Genomic DNA, 20,382 nt, shown 5'->3' with positions numbered 1-20,382 from the left:
ATGATTTGGTTAATATAAATATGAATCTGAAATCAATCTCTTTTAGGATTTGATATTATTAATTCACTATTCTAGTACTGGAACTATTTTTAAACTATTGGTTATAGTAGGACTGATTTGGATTTTGAGTTGACAATTCTGTACATTCCTGATTGGAAAAGTCAGATGTTTAATAATCCTTAATGTGGGATTTGAGCATGGATTTTTTGAGGATGCATTGCTAATATTTGAAAATAAAAAAACTTGAGAATATTATGAGGATAAGAATGGATTGATATTTAGTAATTGGTTTTCTGAATTTCTAAAAAAATTTGCCAAACGGTGCTGCAATTGTAATGGACAAGGCATCTTACCACAACTGTAGGGTAGAAAAATAAGTTCCAACATCTACATTTTATATATTTTATATACAATTTGATATGAATATGGCTCAATCTGAACTTATATAAAACAGCATAATATAAGTTTAATTCATAGGTTGCGGATGAAATGGCACAAAAAAATAATAACATTGTACTTAGGCTGCCACCATATCATTGTGAATTGAACCCTATTTGATTTGGGCTCAAGTAAAAAATGAAGTGGCAGCCAAAAATACTACTTTTAAATTAAAAGATGTAAATAATTAATCTTCTCCTGACCTTGGAAAATGTGATAAACATTCACTGTCAAAATTGTGTTGCCCATGTCATAAAAGAAGAAGATGAAATGTTCAAGTTAGATAGGATTGTGAATGATCTTGTAGAACCGATAATCTTTTCTGTGATGACAGAGAGGCAGATTCTCAGCGAATAATTATTTATAACTTTATATGAATTTATTTAGTGTTTCTTGAGTTAAATAATAGACAATGTAATTAATAGTACTGATATACTGTTAAATTTTTATTTATTTCAAACAATGTTTGATAAAAAATTATGTAAAAAGTTCAATGATTAAACTATTTTTATACCACAATGATTTCTAATTACTGACATTACTGTTTTCAGAACTTTATTATATTGTCTATTGTAAAATAAGCCCTTCTCCATACCTTTTGGAAATTTCCTGTTCTATATAAGATACACAATGACTTTCTCAGCAATTATCAAGTTCTTTCAGTAAATATGAAATTATCACTTTCAGCAGTCTATAATTCATAATATTAAAAATAAAAATGAAGCTGGTTTATATTTGGTTCTTGTAAAAATTGATAATGCTCACATAAAACATCCACTTAATTATAATAGTTGCAAAAACCTAAACAATGAGTCAGATAAACCAAAAAAGAATTTTTAGAAATGATTCATACACATAAGAATTGAGAGATCTATCAATGATAGAAAAAGAGGTAAACAATTTAAGTAAATTTTATAATTATATTTTGTAAATTACTAAAGCAACTATAAATAAATTGAATTAATATTTGCTTCTGGTTGAATGTAAATTGGAACTATGAAAATTTATCTTTAAGTGAATTTTCTCAATGAAAAAATTATTTTACTACTACAAAATATTTTATTTTTCAACATACTCACCCAATTTTTCTCAACAATTAGGTAAGATGAGCTAGTACGTGAAGGCCGCGATTCTACCTTGCTTAGACTTTGATCTATTGATCTATTGTGCACTCCGGATTGTTTACCAGTCAGGTAGTAACAACTTTGCAAAGTGAACTATACATCTGGGACCTATGCGTGTTACCTCTTCTGGCTTTAAGAAACTTCAATGTGAGTACCCTAGCTTTACTATGGTCAGCCTCACACTTACAGAAGAGGTGTTGGGCAGTTTCTTTTGGTTCCTTACAGAAACGACAGCAATGTCAGGAGTTTCTCCGAAGTTCTTCATATGCTGTTTCGCCAGACTTTTTAGTTATTTTTGCTTAATAGAAGTGCCTTTTGGACCAGTTGGTAAAATATAAAATAAATCTCTTCGATTGCTCCAAACCTAGGGTCTTAGTCCATGTTTTCTGGTTATCGTTGTCTCTTCTTTAACACACTTTTTATTAATTTCACTTGTATGTTTTTAACTTACCTTTGCCTCGATTTTGCCCTACTTTGAGCGATCATATTTGGTTCAAGACTTTGACAACTTGTAAAAATATGCGATTATATTGATTAGATTAGCCAGGATTCATAATTTTTTGTATTTTTTGCATGAGAGTAAGGAATATAGAGCTAGTAGGCGAATGGAAATGAACTAGTAAAAAATTTGTAACGAGTGACAACGAGTCGTAAATTTCGATATCACCATTTTGAGCGAATTAGGTGAATGTCCAAATGGAGAGTAAAGGAAAGGAAAGGCCTACTTAGTGTGATTTTCGGTAACGGAAAAATAAATCGGAGGACCCGGATTTGGAAGTGAATCCATATCTATTTGTTACGCGCTAGAAGCTTCACCACTTAAGCTATCCTAACGTCTTTTCGCAAACTATGACTCTCAATTAGCTAGATCGCCTATTAACAGATTGCTGACTCTAGCCCAGAACCAGATTTTGATCATAGTTTCACATTCCAGCGATAATAAATCAAGAGAAACTTCACAATGTATACCAACATTAAGTTATCCAGTTCTATTTTAAAAAGTTGATATTTTATACAAATTTTTACACATACACTTATTTATTGTACCGCTAATAAGTTTCGGAGTCCTTGGGTATACATTGTTACCTTTGTTAATCTGTCTGAATTGATCGGTAGAGTTTTATTAGAGTTTGTCCAATCTATGTAACTATTTTATATTTTTTGAGTGTTGTAAAAATTGAACGGTAGTCGGTTACGAACTTATTTAATTTATTTATCACTCAGGTTCTTTAGACTTTTTTAGATTTGTTCTAGTTCTCGAAAATTTTACTTTATGAGGGAAACCATAGCGAAATTAAATGGACTACATCTAAAATTGCAAGGGAAGGAAAACCTAGCCTGGGTTTTGAGAAAAAATTCTTTTTCCAGAAGATATTCAGATCAGTAAATAACTTCTTTTCCAAATTTTAAAGCAATATCACGATAAAACCAGTGCAATTATTGATACAAATTACTTTAGCACACAATTAAAGATAAATTTGTATCTAGTAAACCCTTTCAACACAAATAGTAACGAAATCTACATTGAGACATTTGGAACTGGATTTCTACGAATTAATCAATTTAAAAAGTAAAGCTTTATAGAGAAGAAAATTTAGAGAGTCAAAAAGCAAGTTAGAAGAGTTTGAGATGTATCTACGTAACGTAATAAAAGCGGACAGCTCTGAAAAAAAAATGTGAATTTGCAAAGGCGACGCCCCCATTGAATTTGACAAAATGAGTTATCATTTGTTAATAAGGTAAAAATAAGATTTAAAGAAAATATTTATATTCACATAATATATTTCTTACAAAATTAACTAATAAAAATGTTACATATTAGGTAATTAGACTCAATTTTAATAAATTTTATTACTTGAACTTCATAATAAATCCCTTGCAGCTAATTTCATATTGTATATATCCAGCATATATTTATTAAAACGTCCTTGTAGGGTTAGGTTAGGTTAGGGAGGTGAGGATTTGGGAACAAAAGCATTATATTAACAGATTCTCATTCAAAAGAAACTTTACAATATATACCTTCCTTTCTGTTTTTCACTTTGGCCTGCCTATCTAGGTTGATGGTCTGTTGTTTTGTTTGGGTTGGCATATAGTTCCATCGATCAATACTACCATCGAGTATAGTTGAGTCTTCTTTGAACTTTCACAGAGATGTCCTTTTGCATAAATGATTACATTATCGGCATATCCCTAACAAGGTATGTTGAAATCAGTCAGTTGGTATAAGTTGGTATCAGGCTCCATATCAGTAGACATTCAACTCCCCCTTAAGCCGGATTTAGACATATCGCGAAACAGCACGAAAAGACCGCGAAAACGCGATAAGTCTAAAGCTGGCTTTATGGACAACCTCTTTGTAGAGATAGGAATAGTGTGTCTTATTATAATTTCTGCTATTTAGTGGGTTTTAGTGGGTATTAGTTGTGACATCTATCTGGAGGGTGTACAATATACTTCTTTCACATCAAATGCTTTTCTGGACTGTCTTAAAATACACATACTACGTTTTCTTTATTTGTCAGCGAATGTGTCAATTGACCAATACAGCTTCCGCAGGTCTTTATTCTGATACAGTTATCTACAATACAATACAATACGATGGTGTCCTTCTCTTCTACTTTTAGTATGAAGATTACTATGACCCTTCTCCAGAGTTATGGTATATATCATAGCTCTAAGCTGCTTCGACTAAAGCGGACCAAACGTGGCTGTCTGTGTCTGTGTATCTTGTTTTCTAAGGCCGTACTGTCACGTTCTGGAGAGAGAGCTTTTAACAGAAGCAATGCTCCTTCTCACTTTCCCAAAAGCTGTCATCTGGCTTTCTCAGTGCCATTTTGTATTTATATTACCCTTTGCCAAGACCTTATGAAGTCTTGCAGCAGCAGATGTAAAGATACTATCCTCGTAGAATTTCTGAAGTTTTGCTGCTTGCTCTCCTAATTTCTTGGTTGTAAGTAGTGTGTTTCTCAGTGTAGCTCTACTAGTCCCCGATATATTTGCTCTATTAAAAAGGTGTTTTAACTTGAACATTTTACGAAGGAGCATCGTTACTTTCTTCTTATGGGGCAAATCGATTCTCTCGTATCGAGTATGGCCTCTCTCATTTTTTTAAGACTTTGCTCCAGATCTAGTGGGTACTTAGTCGTGCTTGTCTGAATGCACGTTTAATTATACTACGGATATGCACTATACATTCTCCTTGTATTTCTACTGTCTAAGCAGAATTGCTCTCTAGTCTGAAAATAATTATTCTATGATCACTGCGAAGAGGCTCATTGACACCCTCCCCTTTTTCACCAACTCTTCTAGTTTCGAGTACTCAATGTTATGTACGAAACTTCTCCCCTTACCCTTGTTACACACATATACACTCACACACTAGTACTAAAAACTGCTCCAAATTTGACTTAAACCGGAAATGCGTTTTAACGCATTAGCTAAATCGTAATGAAAAAATAATGCTAGATTTTAAAAGTTCGTTTTGTAATTGGTGCGCTTAGGACTATGCATATGCGGGCTCAGTCTTAGAGAATGCTAGTGTAGCGAAGGTTGTATTCTGTTCAAAAAAAAGGAATTTGCTTAATGTCAAATAGAAAGTAATTTTTTTCATCTTATCTTGAATAAATGTTTAACTGGAGTCTTTATATATAATTTCGCTAACAAATTACTAAAAGATTTTTGGCAAATTATAAAGGTAAAACCTTTTAGTTAGAAATAATTAGACTATTATTGTGAAAATGTAGATATCTGAAGTTTACTATGTATTTTTTTACAAATAATCATTTTTTATCCATGGTTGAATTTATCTCATTTGGCCAACACACTCTACATACCACTAATTATTTTTATTGTAGTTATTGCTGGATTCCTAACATTGTGTCTCATTTATTTTAAAAGATATATAAAAGGCTTTTTAGACAAAAAAACATATAGCTATATACTATTTTTCTAAGTGTTCTTGATGTTAGGTCTCTTCTGTTTCAAAATTAGTCAGTTTCAATGTCATATTTTGCTAAAGACTTAAAATTAGTCGAAATGTCAATATTTATCTTTCTTTTAAAGAATTATTAAAAAAAACTAATTTTGAAACAGAGGAGAGCTAACAACAAGAACATTTAGAAACATAAACATATCAAAAGGTCTAAGAAATAAGAAATTAAAAAAAATTTACTTGATGTCACATCCATTTGATTTTTTTTTCAGATGAAAATATTATCAAAAAACCCTAAGGGCTGCGAACATCAAAATCAACAATGTACGAAATTGTCAAAAACTTCCAGTAATTATATAAGGCAAGACTTTTTCAATAAATTCGATTATATTTTTCTTACTATACTGGCTATCATACTGTTACTGTACATACTGTCAAATTTCGAAGAATTCTCTTGGCAACTATCGTCCTTTGGAAGAATAATACTTATAAAAATACTTCCTTATTTTGATTGGCGTCCATATAAAAATAAACGTTGTTTAATAGAGCACTTCTTCACAGAAACTGAAAACTTATCCAATAAATTAAACTGTAACGTATGTGAAGATCTAGTTGGTATAGATGTCCATGAGATTCTTGAAGAAGACATTTTAGAAGAGCGGTATATTAAGCTTGACAATCCAGTAATAATTACAAAAAGTTTGAAGAATTGGCCGAAAGACTCCGGGTTTATGAATGACTTAATACAACACGAATCTTCTAAATTATATCCTTGTAATTTATCAACTAATATTCATAAAGGCTTCGACAATTTAGAAACAGTCTTATCTAAGTTGAAATATTTTAATGAATTCTATATTCACTATCAAAATTGCGAATCTGAAGCCATGCGAACGTTAAGGCAGTATACGTTTACACCTGAAGTACTACCATCGATATTTTCTCCGACTTTATACAATTGGATGATATGGAATGACAACTATAATGCAACGAATTATAAGCAAATCGAACTTATGGAAAAAGTAACCGTTGTTGGACAATTATTTGGATCGACGAATATTAGGCTTATTCCTAGGAAGAACTGTGCAAAATCTTGTCCATTTTTCGATATAACACTTCGAGAACGTGAATTATTGATTTTTACTAGTTTATGGGACTTGGAGTATAGGCCAGCTGATAAAGGTGAAAATATGGCTGTTATTATAGAATATTCGGATTAATTCACTAAAGTATTGAGGTAAAGCGAAGGATTCTTACTATTAGTTTTGTTTGAAATGAATGATAAGTGAATATTTTGTGAAGGAAAAATTCCTAAGTAACGAAATCATTGCTTTTCGAAACACAAATATTTTATAAGTATATATTATGCTGAAGTAAGCATTATTTTATGACTCAGTGATTTTAACTGTTACAATTTCGTATTTAGATAAGTGAACTTGCCCAGCCAGGTTTTGGTTTCAAATAGATCTAAAACGCCTTTTAAGATCTCTTTAAAACCATTTTATGTTTCTGTATGACACCAGCATTTCAGTGTTTCGTAGCATTTATAACATAAGTAAATTGTTACATAGTGCCGCCCTACAACGGAAGCCGCACATCAAAGAAACTCGAAGCATGATGAGGAACAAATAAGGCAGAAATAGAAGTTATTTCTGTGGAATGGAGAATTTGACGCCAAGCTCAGGTATGGGATTACATCGGGTAACAGTTTTTTCTTTTGATATACTTCAATTGATCCGGGCAGCGTCAGTGAAGAAATTAAAATACTCCAGGGGTTGCTGATGACGAATACACTAAAGATTTTGAGGTACGGAGTCGTATGAAAAAGCGAAACAACGATTAAACACAATTTCCTTTATTTAAAACTAAAATCAAAATAAATTGTACATGAAAATACATTAATATATAAAGAAAAACGGAGCTGGGAAAAATAACGATGTGAAAAACATAAACTCTACGGTTACTGCCTAATAACTGCCAAGTGCGTCACAAATAGTTACTAAACGTACCTCTAGTACACAGTTTCCTTGCCCTCGATATAATCGGTCGGTTGAAGGCACTAACACGACCACCATTGGGATGGTAATACTCAGCGCCCTCAGTGGCAGTTTCCTTAACCTACGAAACATAAACCTGGGCGATTGAGCAATCCCATAAATATAATAAACACAAATTCACCTCGGATTTTAAGCTGAGCGGTTCAGTGCGGTTTTCGGCGATTGTTGCAGACACTATTACTGACCTACCTCTCACAATTCAGTGAGTTATATCGGCTTATTTGGTTAAAGACCGTGGAACGACTTCCTTTCTACATACACACGTGCGCGTCTCTCTAGAAATCCTTTCCCGTATGTATATGTTTTTGTTTTATAAAGATATTATCCCATAGACTTTTACAGATAGATGATTCAAGATATTACCACTTGTTATTAAACTTTTTATACAACGATACGACGTCAATAATGAACGTCTTAATCAAGACTATGTGGAATGTTGATATGAGCTTAATATATAACATATTTATTTGAAGAAATTGGTTCTGTTTTGAAAGCATGATCATGGATGCTAGTTAATATTGGAAAAATTTCCCTTGTATTTAGAATATCCGAAAGTGGTGCTCAGCAAATTGTCAGAAAAAAAATTTTCGACTGTAAATGATGACAATGGTACAAGAATTAAACGAAGATGATCCAGGTCGAAATTAACAGTGGTCAAATGATAACTCTATTTTACAACATTCACTTCAAATGAAATACGTTTATGTTGAATGAAGCATCAACAGGCATAATAGTCGTAATTGGATGGATATCAACCAGTTTCAAAGAACATCATAACCAAATGACCCAATGTTTAGATAGGAATCCTGTCAACAACATTATTGGATCAATCTTAATTAAGATTTCGCTGACGTAAAATAATGTAAACCTCCATAAAAATCAAATATTGTGCAAACAATTTTTTTGATTCTCGTTTTCCTGAATAATGAATAGATCGTAGAGGCTCTAATATATGTCCATTTAGGTTGGTCTAAGTTGGTCTATTTAACTACTATAGTTTTGTAGGGCCACTCAAAGTTTAATAATCTCTTCAAGACCTGTAACAAAGAATCGTGACAAAACGCCGTTTGAATAAACAAAAATTTTTGGCATTTATGTTCAAATAGTAAAATTCGAGATACTGGGTGTGGCTATGCAAGTTCAACTTAGAATAAGAGATTTTGAGAAGACTTTGAGAACTATGTATTATATATATATATATATATATATATATATATATTTGTGTACGTGTATATATATATATATATATATATATATATATATATATATATATATATTTTGTTATTGTATTAATGCATAAATATAGAAACAATACCAACAAGACTTTTCATTCCCATTTATTAGATGCTATAAAAATATTTTAACCATTTGAATTCCAAAAATATGAGATGGATGGTTAAAAAATGTTGAATTTCTTCTGATGGATAGAAAATGAACAAAAGTATACAAAAAATTTTTATAGCGCAGAATTATATATAAGAAAGCTTCAAACAAAAATTATGTTGATTGAAATATTCTATGAAATCGCAATGGAAAGCTAGATATTTTCAATAAACGATTGAAATCTATAGCGCAGCCTTGCGGCATGTTGAACAATTTGAAAAAGATTTTTTTAAATCATATCTACAGAGTTAAACGAATGATCATAACTGATTAATTTTTTCACTTAATTTAATGTTTATTTATTTTTCATTATATGAACAAGACAACTATAATCATGTGAACACACTATCACAAATCGTGTGTAAATCTTATAACTGACTTCAAGGTGTTTCTACAGATAAAAGAAAAAACTTTATAAAATTTTTCATTGTTAATTAGGACAAAAACCAAAAAGTAGTTGGTCTATTTCAAATGAAAACTTACAAATTAAGAGAAACATTTGATTTTCTACTCTTTAATAAGCTATTTTGTAGCATATCATGTTTTTTGACGTATGTATTATGCTATTGTGAAGAAGTTACATCTTATGATAACCTCCATGAGAAGACGATACAATAGTTTAAAAACAAACAAAACTTTTTTTTATAAAAATTAGCATTAGCATTAATTAGCAGAGCTCTGTAAAATAAGAGTAACAAACGATTAGAATAGAATTAGAATAAAAAATTATAAAATTTTATAATAGGAGCCCATTCAAATGGGTCTGAAAAGGTCGGTTTTATACATTCAAATGAATGAGCCCGCTATAACATAAATTTTGCAATTTAACGCGTAACTTGCTCTGATAATAGCGCTGATAGAAATTTTGAAAAGTGGGAGATCTTTTCCTTATTTCTTCTTGCAACGCACCAATCGTTTGCTTAAGTCATCAGGGCCGATAGAATTTTGCCCGCCAAGCTACTGCAGGATCCACACCATGTTGTTTTATTTACCACCCTATTGCGTCGTGTCGTATTAGTCGTATTTTTTCTCAGAATGTCGAAGCCTGGATCACAATGTACCAACGATACTCTAATCTACTAATCACTAAGGAAGAAAAATTACGGAAGAGATGGTATGATGCAATGAAAAGAGACAATAGAAGGAATACTGTATTATCAAGTACAAGTATATAATCGGTTTTGTTGTGAAGATAATTTAGAAGTAAGTAGGTACTTTCATTTTTTAAATAGTACATGCAAAACTTACGATACAGGGTATTTTACGTATTATTCTAACAATACTGTAGTAGTTTTAAGGTGTTACTTGTGTTTTGATTTTTTTTCACATTGGCAAGGCAATAATTTTTGAAATTCACATTTAACATGGAGCCAATTTGACCCCTAGAGTATTCTTTTAAGTGAAAAATAATATCGGTCTGATTTTCTTGACGAAGTCATCAAAATGTGCTACGGACATATTCTTTTTTTATAAAAACATTCATAAAACTACATTTTTCATATACGTTGGTTAAATGAAAAATATCCGGGAGTACTACAAATTTACAAATTTTAGAAAGCAATAGTATGTTCCTATCTCATTTTAACTATTTTGTATTGAAAATCAGATACTTTTTTACTCGAACACCGTAAGTCCAATAGAACCGATATCGAATTTGCTCCAAATTCAAAGTAATCCCCCCCATCTTTTCTCCTGGCTCACGTCGTGGATTTCAACAGTCATAAAAGCGTTATTTGTGGCAAAATCACTACAAATTGCAAGGGAATCTGTTTTGGAGCAAGTTGTCTGGAAAACAACGAAAAAACCCCTGGTCCATATTTATAAACCAGTAGCACAATATTTGGTTATAGTTTAAAAACTTTAAATTCAGTTTTTTTATATGTTAGGGTATAAACATTTTATTTGAATCTGTTCTACCCACTCGTTCCTTCTCTAGTAATTTCCATCTCGTTCCCGTTTCCTTCTCATTTATTTTATTTTATTTCTTACGCAGTTCTACAGCTATCAGGTTGGAGTTTAATTACCTCAAAGGACAATTTAAACAACAAATTCAACTCCAACAACTGGGAGCTCAGTTGAGTGCTGTAACCATCCCGGCTTTCCATAGTAGTCCCAGTATTATCTTTAATATGTACAAATTTGAGTTGCCCTCAATTCGTTCTTATTCGTTGTGCTCTGTGAATAATAACAAAAATTTTAATTGATGGATGAAAAATAAAAAAAGAAACATATCAATAATTTTATTTATTTCATAATTTTGTCATCATTATTTCTTGAAAATTCTCATAATAATTGGTTTGTGAAATGAAAATATGAATCATAAATGGAAGTTTCAATTTTGTAAGCACTTAATTTTGCAAAAGTATGTGAAAAATCCCTTTTTGGTTAATTTAATTTTTTTCTGATAATGCTTAAAATGTTTTTTCGTTTCGGCATATCTACAGCTTTTCAAGAATCAAATACAAAAAGCCCAAGCTCGATAAATCCTTCCAGTGAGGAGTGAGGAGAAAAAATACCCAATAAAAAATATTTACTTATCGTTATAAATATTATAAAAGTATAAAAATTTAATATATTGACGAACTGTGTAAAGAATAATGACATATTTTTTAAAGAATACCTCTATACTGTTGTCTATTTAACTTATACCATTATTATGAGCAAATTTAAAATCAGAAGAACGAAAATGTTGATAAACTGCAAAACGGACTGAGAATGATATGGAGAATAAAAGAGTTCTAACAGGATACTGCCAAGAGACTGTTGTGTCCAAATACGTAATACTCCTATATGGAAAGTTCTTTTGGGAAAAAACGTTTCTACGTTACGGTGCCGACAGTAGCTCAGAAGAGAGAGGGAACGATACACTATTTATTTCACTTAGTCGGAACAACTTCCACATCCAAACTGTCCATATAGGAGTTTACATATATGGTTCTGTCGAACACCACAAACCAACTATTTTCTATACGTTTGACGCAGGAGACCCAAGGTTAGATCAATTTTCTAATTGAAGCTCAGAGCCCTAGATGGATCTGCTATTATAAGGAAATTTGACAAAAAACTAGACAATTTAAAGTTAGTACATATAAATTGTACCTTCTCGCTTGATGATTCATTATCTTTGTGTTGTACTCGTGTTTTTATGTCCCTTTGATTATGTTTAGTGTTAGGTCCTGATAATTTTTCAAAATAAGTTCCAATAAAGGTTGTGTATAGCAAATCTATAAATGTAATACAATTCTTCCAAAATCATAATGAAAATTGGAAACGTTTAAATACATACAACATATACAATACTGAATTAACTGCAAGTTATTTATTGTGAAGTTCTAGTAATAAAATTTCGGATAGTTATTTTATATGTAGTACTTTATTTAAAAATATATAAGTTTTATTTTCAACTTATTAATAAATAAAAACACGTTCTGTTCAGGTTATTATTATAATTAAGGGATTATCATTTTATTAGTAACACCCGATTTGTCTACATTTCACTTGAATAAGCATATAAGTGCTCTCATAACAACTTTAATATTTTTATTCTAAAAAGATTACAACTAATGGATTTACAAATTTATTTTTTTCCATAACCGTTTTCTAAATTTCTTCTTTTGTGATACTATATCCTGAGAATATGCTATTTTGAGAAATAATATAAACAAAAACATAAATTTATTTTTTAGTTCTGAGGTAACAGTATCACAACCTTCAAACGCGCCATTTATAAAATTTTAATTTTTTAGTATTTTATGAGCTTTGACATTTTAGTAGTTAAGGTTCAGACCCTTAGGCGACGTCATTTAATTAAAACAAATAACATTGTAGTGATCCATGTAAATATAGGTGCTCTGTGGTCGAACACGGTCCAAGAAAGATTGATTTGTAGTTTTATCTTCTCTGCAATCCATTATAATACAAATAAATGATGACTTTAGTTCAGTTGTGTCTTACTGTTATTTATTCTATTTTTGTTTTTTTTTCGTAGTGTAATTATTCACAATCTTTATATTCGATTTATAAGAATAATTCATTTTCCTTAAAAGTTAACGTTTTAAAATTTGATTTTCCAGATAAAAATCGAACGGACTACAAAAAAAAATCAGTTCATTTCTGGTAATTTTTGTTTAAAGTGGAAAGAGCAAATAACATCTCCTTTACGTGGAGCCTAGTCAACTCTTTCTGTAGCCTAAATCCTCACATGGTTGCTGCGAAGGCAAAAACTCGTATCTAAAAACTGTTATTTCAAACGAAACACAAAAAATTTTGTGAAAATTCGAGTTACTTTTGTCTGCAATTCATCTGTTTTTATTGAATGATAGAAAGGTACTACAGTATATTTAACTCCAGCTGAACTTGTATTCTATCAAGAAAAAAAATTGAATAATGAGATTTCGATTCTTTTAGGATTAAGAATAACTTTTAGGAAAGAGATATACGTTCTTCTTTAACATAATGTAAATTTTCATTTAAGGTACAAAGAAATTACAACAATGTATAAAGGGAATCATAAAATTCATTATAATCTCTGGTTTCAGTGACTTCAACTGATCATACTTGTCACCTTTTATAGTTAAGGACCATTATACAAATTTTTAATTGAATACATTATCCAGTTTTTCTTTTTGGTGAATGATACTACACACTGTCAATATTCAATTTATGTTCAATCTCTACCGGAGAATATTTAAGAGCTTCTAGGTCTGTGACACAAGCATCCTCTTTCTTATCCCTTTTTTTGAGCCTTTACCGTATTGATGCATAATGTCGTGAAAATTTTTGAATACTATGTGAATTCTTGAAATCTATCTACTAATCAACATATATTTAAATTAGTTGAATATTCATACATGTTTTATTAACTATTTTAGATTATTATGGCTCCTTTGACGGAACATGAGGAGGCATGTCGAGTATATATGAGTTACAAACACACTTTTTTGATTTTATAGGAAGTTATGGTATTACATTAAAGAGACGTTTACATTTCAAATGACATTTTACGACATTTACATTTACATTTACAACATAATTCGTGTTTGACTAATGTTATCGTATAAATATTACAATTTTTAATTTTTTTTCTCCGTAAGAACCATTCTTGTAATGCAAGGAATATTATAAATAAAAACTTAAAAAAATTGGTTCACTGGTTCTCGAGTTACACTTAGCAACACATTAGAGATTAATTTTATATTATATATAGGTATTAACTCAAGAAAACTGGAGCTTACAGAAAATACTGTTTTGAATCTTAACACAACAATTATTATTATAGCAATTCTGCATAAAATAATTTCATAACTTTGGACGAGTACGGCCCATATTATTCAGTAACTTTTTGAACTTGAATTTAAACAAACGAATAATTGATCAATTCCTTAATGGCTTACCTATGAAATGTTACATGAGAAGAAGCTTTATTTATTACTACACTATTAGTAGAATATATTAAATTTTAACACTGAACGCTAAACAGATTTTACAAATGTGATCTGTACTGTTACGAAATCGTCCGCTGATGAAGACCGTGAAGCCAGTCCTGTTAATTTGTTAATAGAATCGCCAGTTATTCGTTTCCTGGAAATTCTGCCTATTTACATTACGTTCTTTGTGGCAATTATATCTTTGTATTTTTTTTGCCCTGTATATATTATGTTATGAATGTTTTTATAGAAACAATTTGTGAGAAGGCCTTTTTGTGTGTTCACGACAAATCAAAGATTTCCAGGCAATCGAATATTCAATAAGGAATGATATTGTATATGAAAGAGTTTTCAGCAGCAGAGGAGTCAGTGAATTATTTGTGAACACATTGGGTTGTGAAAAATGAACCAAACGATGAATATATATAAATTAGCTAAGTGGTTAGTAATAAGTTGTTTAGTGTAAGTGATAATGAGTAGTTATTTAGTGCATGAATTTCATAAGCAAGATACATCAAGTGTAGAAATTCACCCCACCGTTTCTCAATTGAAAAATGTAATGAATATATAAGAATGTTACAGTAAGAAAACTGAATCAAGAATTATACGATCTGTTATATCTTATCATACTCCAGACTTCTCTCTACACTTCCATGGTTTTGTCTCATATTGTTTTTAAGCGTGTCTGCATAGAGTGAGTGCTATGTTAATAGATTGAAATTAAGATCCTAAAATTAATAGGGTGCTGCATCAACTTCCACATTAAATTTGAGTAATGATAGTTTGAATAATGAATAATGAATCACAGAATTTTATAACTTTTTCATTCTAATTCTATTCTAATAGTTCTGTTATATGACAAAGCTCTGTTGACTTATGCTTTTGATTTTTATAAAAAAAATTCTTAATTTTTCTTTTCTATTCTAAAACTTTTATTTTTGAACTGTGTCATCGTTTTATCATGGAAGATCTTTGTTATTTGACTGATTGACTGATTTTCACTGTTTCAATGTCCATATCAAAACAAGAAACAAACTGTCGTATCAGTGAGATTATTTATAACTTTAGGTCTGAATGTACCTGATTCGACCATGTGAAGCTAAGTAAATTATGTTAGCAGTGTACAGATGAGACATGAGTTTCTGTTAATAGTTTATTTTCTGTAATTGATCCCTGGAACTATCATACTGTCCTAGAGTTGCTTGAAATATATTATTGTCAAAAGTATTTTTCTACAAATAATAACGCTACTGATTAAAGCTTTCCATGTGATTCAATTAATTTTGATTTTAATAAAACAAATGTTAACCTTAATGTATTGTCAAACTATTAGATGAAAATAATTCTACTTACCAAAATCATCACTTCATTCTTTATAAAGACTTGTTTGAGATACAGGGTTTTATTCACGAACCAAACAGTATTTAGAAAACAGTTTTAAGCTTCATAGAAAATCCTTTTTGTAGGAATGCGAGAAAATTTTTCACGATACCTAATTTAAAACATGACATGTGCATTAATCCAGTCTAGAAGAAATGCTGGATATATCATAAATTATACCTCCAGTAGCCTTATAATATAATATTATATCGCTTTATAAGGAATAAAAGTAATAAGGGGGGAGTCAATAAATCCGTGCCCTTTTGAATGTATCATAGGTTTTTACACAAAAATCATCAGTTTTTAACGTAATCTTCTTTGATTTTATAATACTTAGAGTTTCTGGCTGCAGAGCTTTCCACAGGAAGTATAGAGGATGTCTCAATAATAATATCGGTTTCCAATGCTTACTTTTTTTATTAAATAATCAAGTATAGTCAATCGTATTCTAAGCTTTCAAAATAACGTTCAGCAATCTCTTTGAGGTCCTAGTTGGGTTGGGTTTAGATGCTCAACATCTTCCTTAGATCCAATTTTTTTCCTACACAAGATTTTAGTTATGGATTTGAATAACTAGTAATCTGCAGAGGCTATACTAAATGCTGGTTGGGGAAGGAATTCAATAACACCAAATTATTTGATCTTTTTCTTCGTAGTTCATGGTCTACCATTGTCTTGTAAGAGATCCCGCTTTCAGTTGAAACCTGGATTTTTTGCATAGACTGGTATCAGCTATCCACTATATACTTCGGCATTGAGAGCTCGACTATCTGGATTGAATTCGAAATGAACTTAACCTTTATAATTCCACCAGACCCACAACAAGACTTTCAACATGAATCAATTTCTCTTTGCAACGGGTTTTGTTGAGTGTCCCATGTCTAATCAATGATTATTCATATTCGAATTACTTGCATTAATTCATTTCTCATCGCAAGTAAAAATCTCCATTTTTAAAACAATTAAACAAATGCTGTACCGTTCGCTTATCAACTGTGGCTTTCCCTTCAATTCCACATACTTTCCTTGCTGCCATGGGTGCTCTAAACTTTTGTTTACAATAATGTTTTAACTATACACGAATTTCATATTCATCGCACTCCATCTATTTATTATAAAAACGTACTGCGTCGTCAATAAACGAAGAGAGAATGTTTAAAAAAGTGTAGCAATTGTACTCATTATAGAGTTAGAGAGTAGTCTTAACAGGTAACGACTTGTTAAAATTAAGGCGTAGAAATTTTAATTTTAATTTAAAAGCGTAGGAATTTAAAAGAAAAAGGTAAAAGCACCTTCTAAACATTAGCATTACTCAAAAAAAATAAACTGTTCCAGAATACTATTCTCTAAATTAATATCAATTACAAGAATAATAATAGAAGTTTCAGCAAGATTATATCTACGGAGAAAACTACGTATTCAAGAGAACACACACACACCGTTCAACATCTAAGCAATGTTTTGATATTTTCCAATAATATTTGTCGAGATCATAACAAAAGAAATTTGTTAGATCATTTTTGTAGACAATTTTTGTTTCGGAAATTAGAAATAGTCACTTAAAGTCAAAACTTTTTCTTTTTAAATCTTTCTTAAATCGACTCAATAAAGTGGCGAATTACGTTACTAAACGTTGAGAAGGCGTTTTTAAAAAACGGATTACATGTTGAGAAACGTTTATTCAATACATTGATAAAACAGAATCTAATACTATTACAATTTTTCAAAATTTATATGCTTTACAAAGTACCTTGACGGCGTTATGCAATAATGCTTAACAGACAATGTTCATTAACGTAACTCCTCCATCCTAAGAGAGAACTATGGGGATAGACCAGAGTTCGGCATGAGAGAAAAATTTTTCAAATCTTTCAAATCTTCTTCACTTGCGGTTTCCTGTTCGGGTTAATTCTTCTTTCTTATTGTTTTAATTATTAGGTATATAACGCAGGCTGCAACTATAATATATAATAAAATTGAATAAAAATTTATACTTTGAAAATGTATGGGTAACGAGTTTATCTTCTCAGCTGACGTTTTATCTTCTTGAATAGCAATCACGACATTGTTCATTTCGTTGAGATCGATTGAATCCAAATGCACAGGTGAACACTATCTGGGGTAAAATTTTTTGTATGAATATTTAATTTGGGTGAATCAATGCTTTTATATTCAGGCACTCTAGATTTAAAAGTTTTTAGATGAAAATTCTCCATTAAAATGTCACATTCGTTATTAAGTTCGATTAGATAACTACCGTTCACAGGAAAGTTTGTAATGTCTTTATTGTAGTTTTGTTTGACTATAAGACTATACGGGGTAATCACAATCCAATGGTCGGTTTCTAATTTCTGAATTTTAACTTCACTAATGGTAGATGGGATATATCGGCATTTATAAGTATATAGATTGAGAGCATTTCAATAACTGGACTTCGCAAGGAGAGTTACTTGACATTGCTTTTCTTGAGCGGCAGATAAATTCTTTTTTAATTATCTCTTGACACTTAGAGTTCGTAGGGCCATAGTTTTGCTCATTTGAAAGGAGAAAAATTAGATTGGGGTATTATGAGTTTAAAATTTTGGTTTGAAGGTGTACGTAAGAGGTAAAGATGGTAGTATTTATATTCAAGAAATTCTACAATCGCGATCGGTACTTCCAATATAAAAAAAGAAACTTGTTATTTTTGGAAAAGATTCGTATAGATTATCACATTGGTCCCTTACATTTAAAAAGTGGTCGGTTATATTTGTAATGTCATAAATATATATGAAAGTCCAAAAGTCTGTTTGTATATGTGCTATGCCTTTTAGTTCATTTTTATGTGTATAATTTCTTTGGGTGCTTTAAGTTTTGTATGTTTAAGTAATTTTCCAGAAATTTCAATATGATTTCTGTCAAGTATTTGAGTAATTTCGAAAGAACCTGGGAAACGCTTATCTTTTAATTTCGTTTTTTGGGATTATGCTTGTATACGATTTGACCAATTTTGAATTCACTATTCAAGTCACCGTTAGTATTTCGTTTTTGTAAAATTTTTTCTTTGTTTTCTTTTAATTATTCTTGCACGTCTTTATAAACATGTAATTTTGTTCGATGATTATCTACATAGCCATTATAGAAAGTTTGGGGTATAAAAATTTCGTTTGGGTTTTTAGAATCTGTATGATCAAAGGTAAGTTCAAAAGGGGTGAAGCTTGTAGAAATGTTTATAGAATTATTGTGTAACCTATTATCCAATAAATCATCTTCGTAGGGATAAAATTCTCGTACTAATCTAAGATATTTAATCAAGATTGAATGAACTCTTTCGGCTATAGAGTTGGACTCATGATGACCAGTTGTGGTGAAATGTATTTTAATTTTGTGTAATGCTAAAAGTTTTTTAATAGTATCGTTATTGAATTCTGTACCTTTATCTAAAACAATTAATTGTTGTATTCCGAACGATGTGAAATATTTTATTAGAGCTTTACTTATAATAACAGCTGTTTTAGATGGAATGTGCATTGCTTGTGCGAATTTTGTGAATGCATCGGTTAAGGTTAGATAAGATTTTCCATGGTAAACAAAAACGATGTGTGTAATTTGAAATGTTTTTGATGCAGTTTCAGTTAATATTAGCGGAACATAAGGTTTTTGTCTAGCATATTTATTTTTCTGACAAATTCTGCAAGAATTAATGTAATTAGTAATTTTTTTCATATTTTTCCAATAGTAATTTATTTTTGATTTTTCAAAATTTCTTGAATTCCCCTGTGAGTGGTTTTGCTTTCGTGGTAATTTCTGAGTAAAAGGATCTGTTCTTTATCTGATAACTAATTTAGTGTATTTGTTAAGTCTTGGTTGATTTGAAGAGAAATGTTTTAAATAAACTCTATTAAAATCATGATACAAGTTGTCTTTGTTGAAATAAAGATATAATGTGTTGTTAAGATCTGTGTTCTCTACTAAAAATTCGAATATAAAACGTTTATTGTCATTTTCTGGAATTTTATCGTTCGTAATCTTGTGATTTTCGTATGTATCGCGAGAGATATCTAGTTTTTGATATAGATTTGAATATACTAAAATTTAGTGAACTTTGTTATTAATAATTTCATCTAATATAGGAATTCCTTAGTTAGTGGTTTCAAAAGCTGAATGAATAGTTTAGGAATTGGATTTAGGGGTAGAAGGTTTCGTCCAGTCATGTTCAGGTATATTGAGTTCGTCTCGTAAATTTGGAGGTATATTAGTGGTATTTTTAGGAGGCTGTTATTATATGTCAGAGATAATTTTTATTTTCGATTAATTTTGCTCATCGGTAGAATTGTTTTCTTGTTCTAAAAAGTTTCCGAACTCTCGTAAGAATTCTAAAATTTCGTCATTTGCGTCACCAGGGTTATTAATAATTAAGTCGGTTTCTAAATTAGTATTCTTCTTAGACAGCCAGATACAACATTTGAAGATCCACGTTTGTAAAATATTTTATAGTGGTATTCTTCTAATTTCAAACGCCATCTCACTAATTTTGAGTTGGGTTTTTTTAATTTGGAAAGCCAGATTAGGGGTTTATGGTCAGTATATATGTGAAATTGTCGTCAATACAAATAGGGTCGAAAGTGTTTGCAGGCCCATACGATTGCAAGTAATTCCTT

The 20,382-nt window shown here is 30.5% G+C and overlaps 1 protein-coding gene across 1 annotated transcript in view; it reads left to right on the top strand.

Annotated features, from left to right (window-relative positions):
* LOC130448122 (uncharacterized) overlaps positions 1 to 20,382 on the top strand; it is a 34,653-nt gene that overhangs the window by 1,285 nt on the left and 12,986 nt on the right. The window contains exon 2 of the mRNA XM_056785336.1: positions 5,769 to 6,733. Within this exon, the coding sequence (XP_056641314.1) occupies positions 5,769 to 6,716 (948 nt within the window). The 3' untranslated portion in view covers positions 6,717 to 6,733. The remainder of the gene's footprint in view (positions 1 to 5,768; positions 6,734 to 20,382) is intronic.

This window comes from Diorhabda sublineata, chromosome 8 (assembly GCF_026230105.1).
Source record: "Diorhabda sublineata isolate icDioSubl1.1 chromosome 8, icDioSubl1.1, whole genome shotgun sequence".
Classification (NCBI taxonomy): Eukaryota; Metazoa; Arthropoda; class Insecta; order Coleoptera; family Chrysomelidae; genus Diorhabda; species Diorhabda sublineata.
The sequence above is the reverse complement of the archived record's forward strand: the minus strand, read 5'-3'. Positions and strand labels throughout refer to the sequence as shown.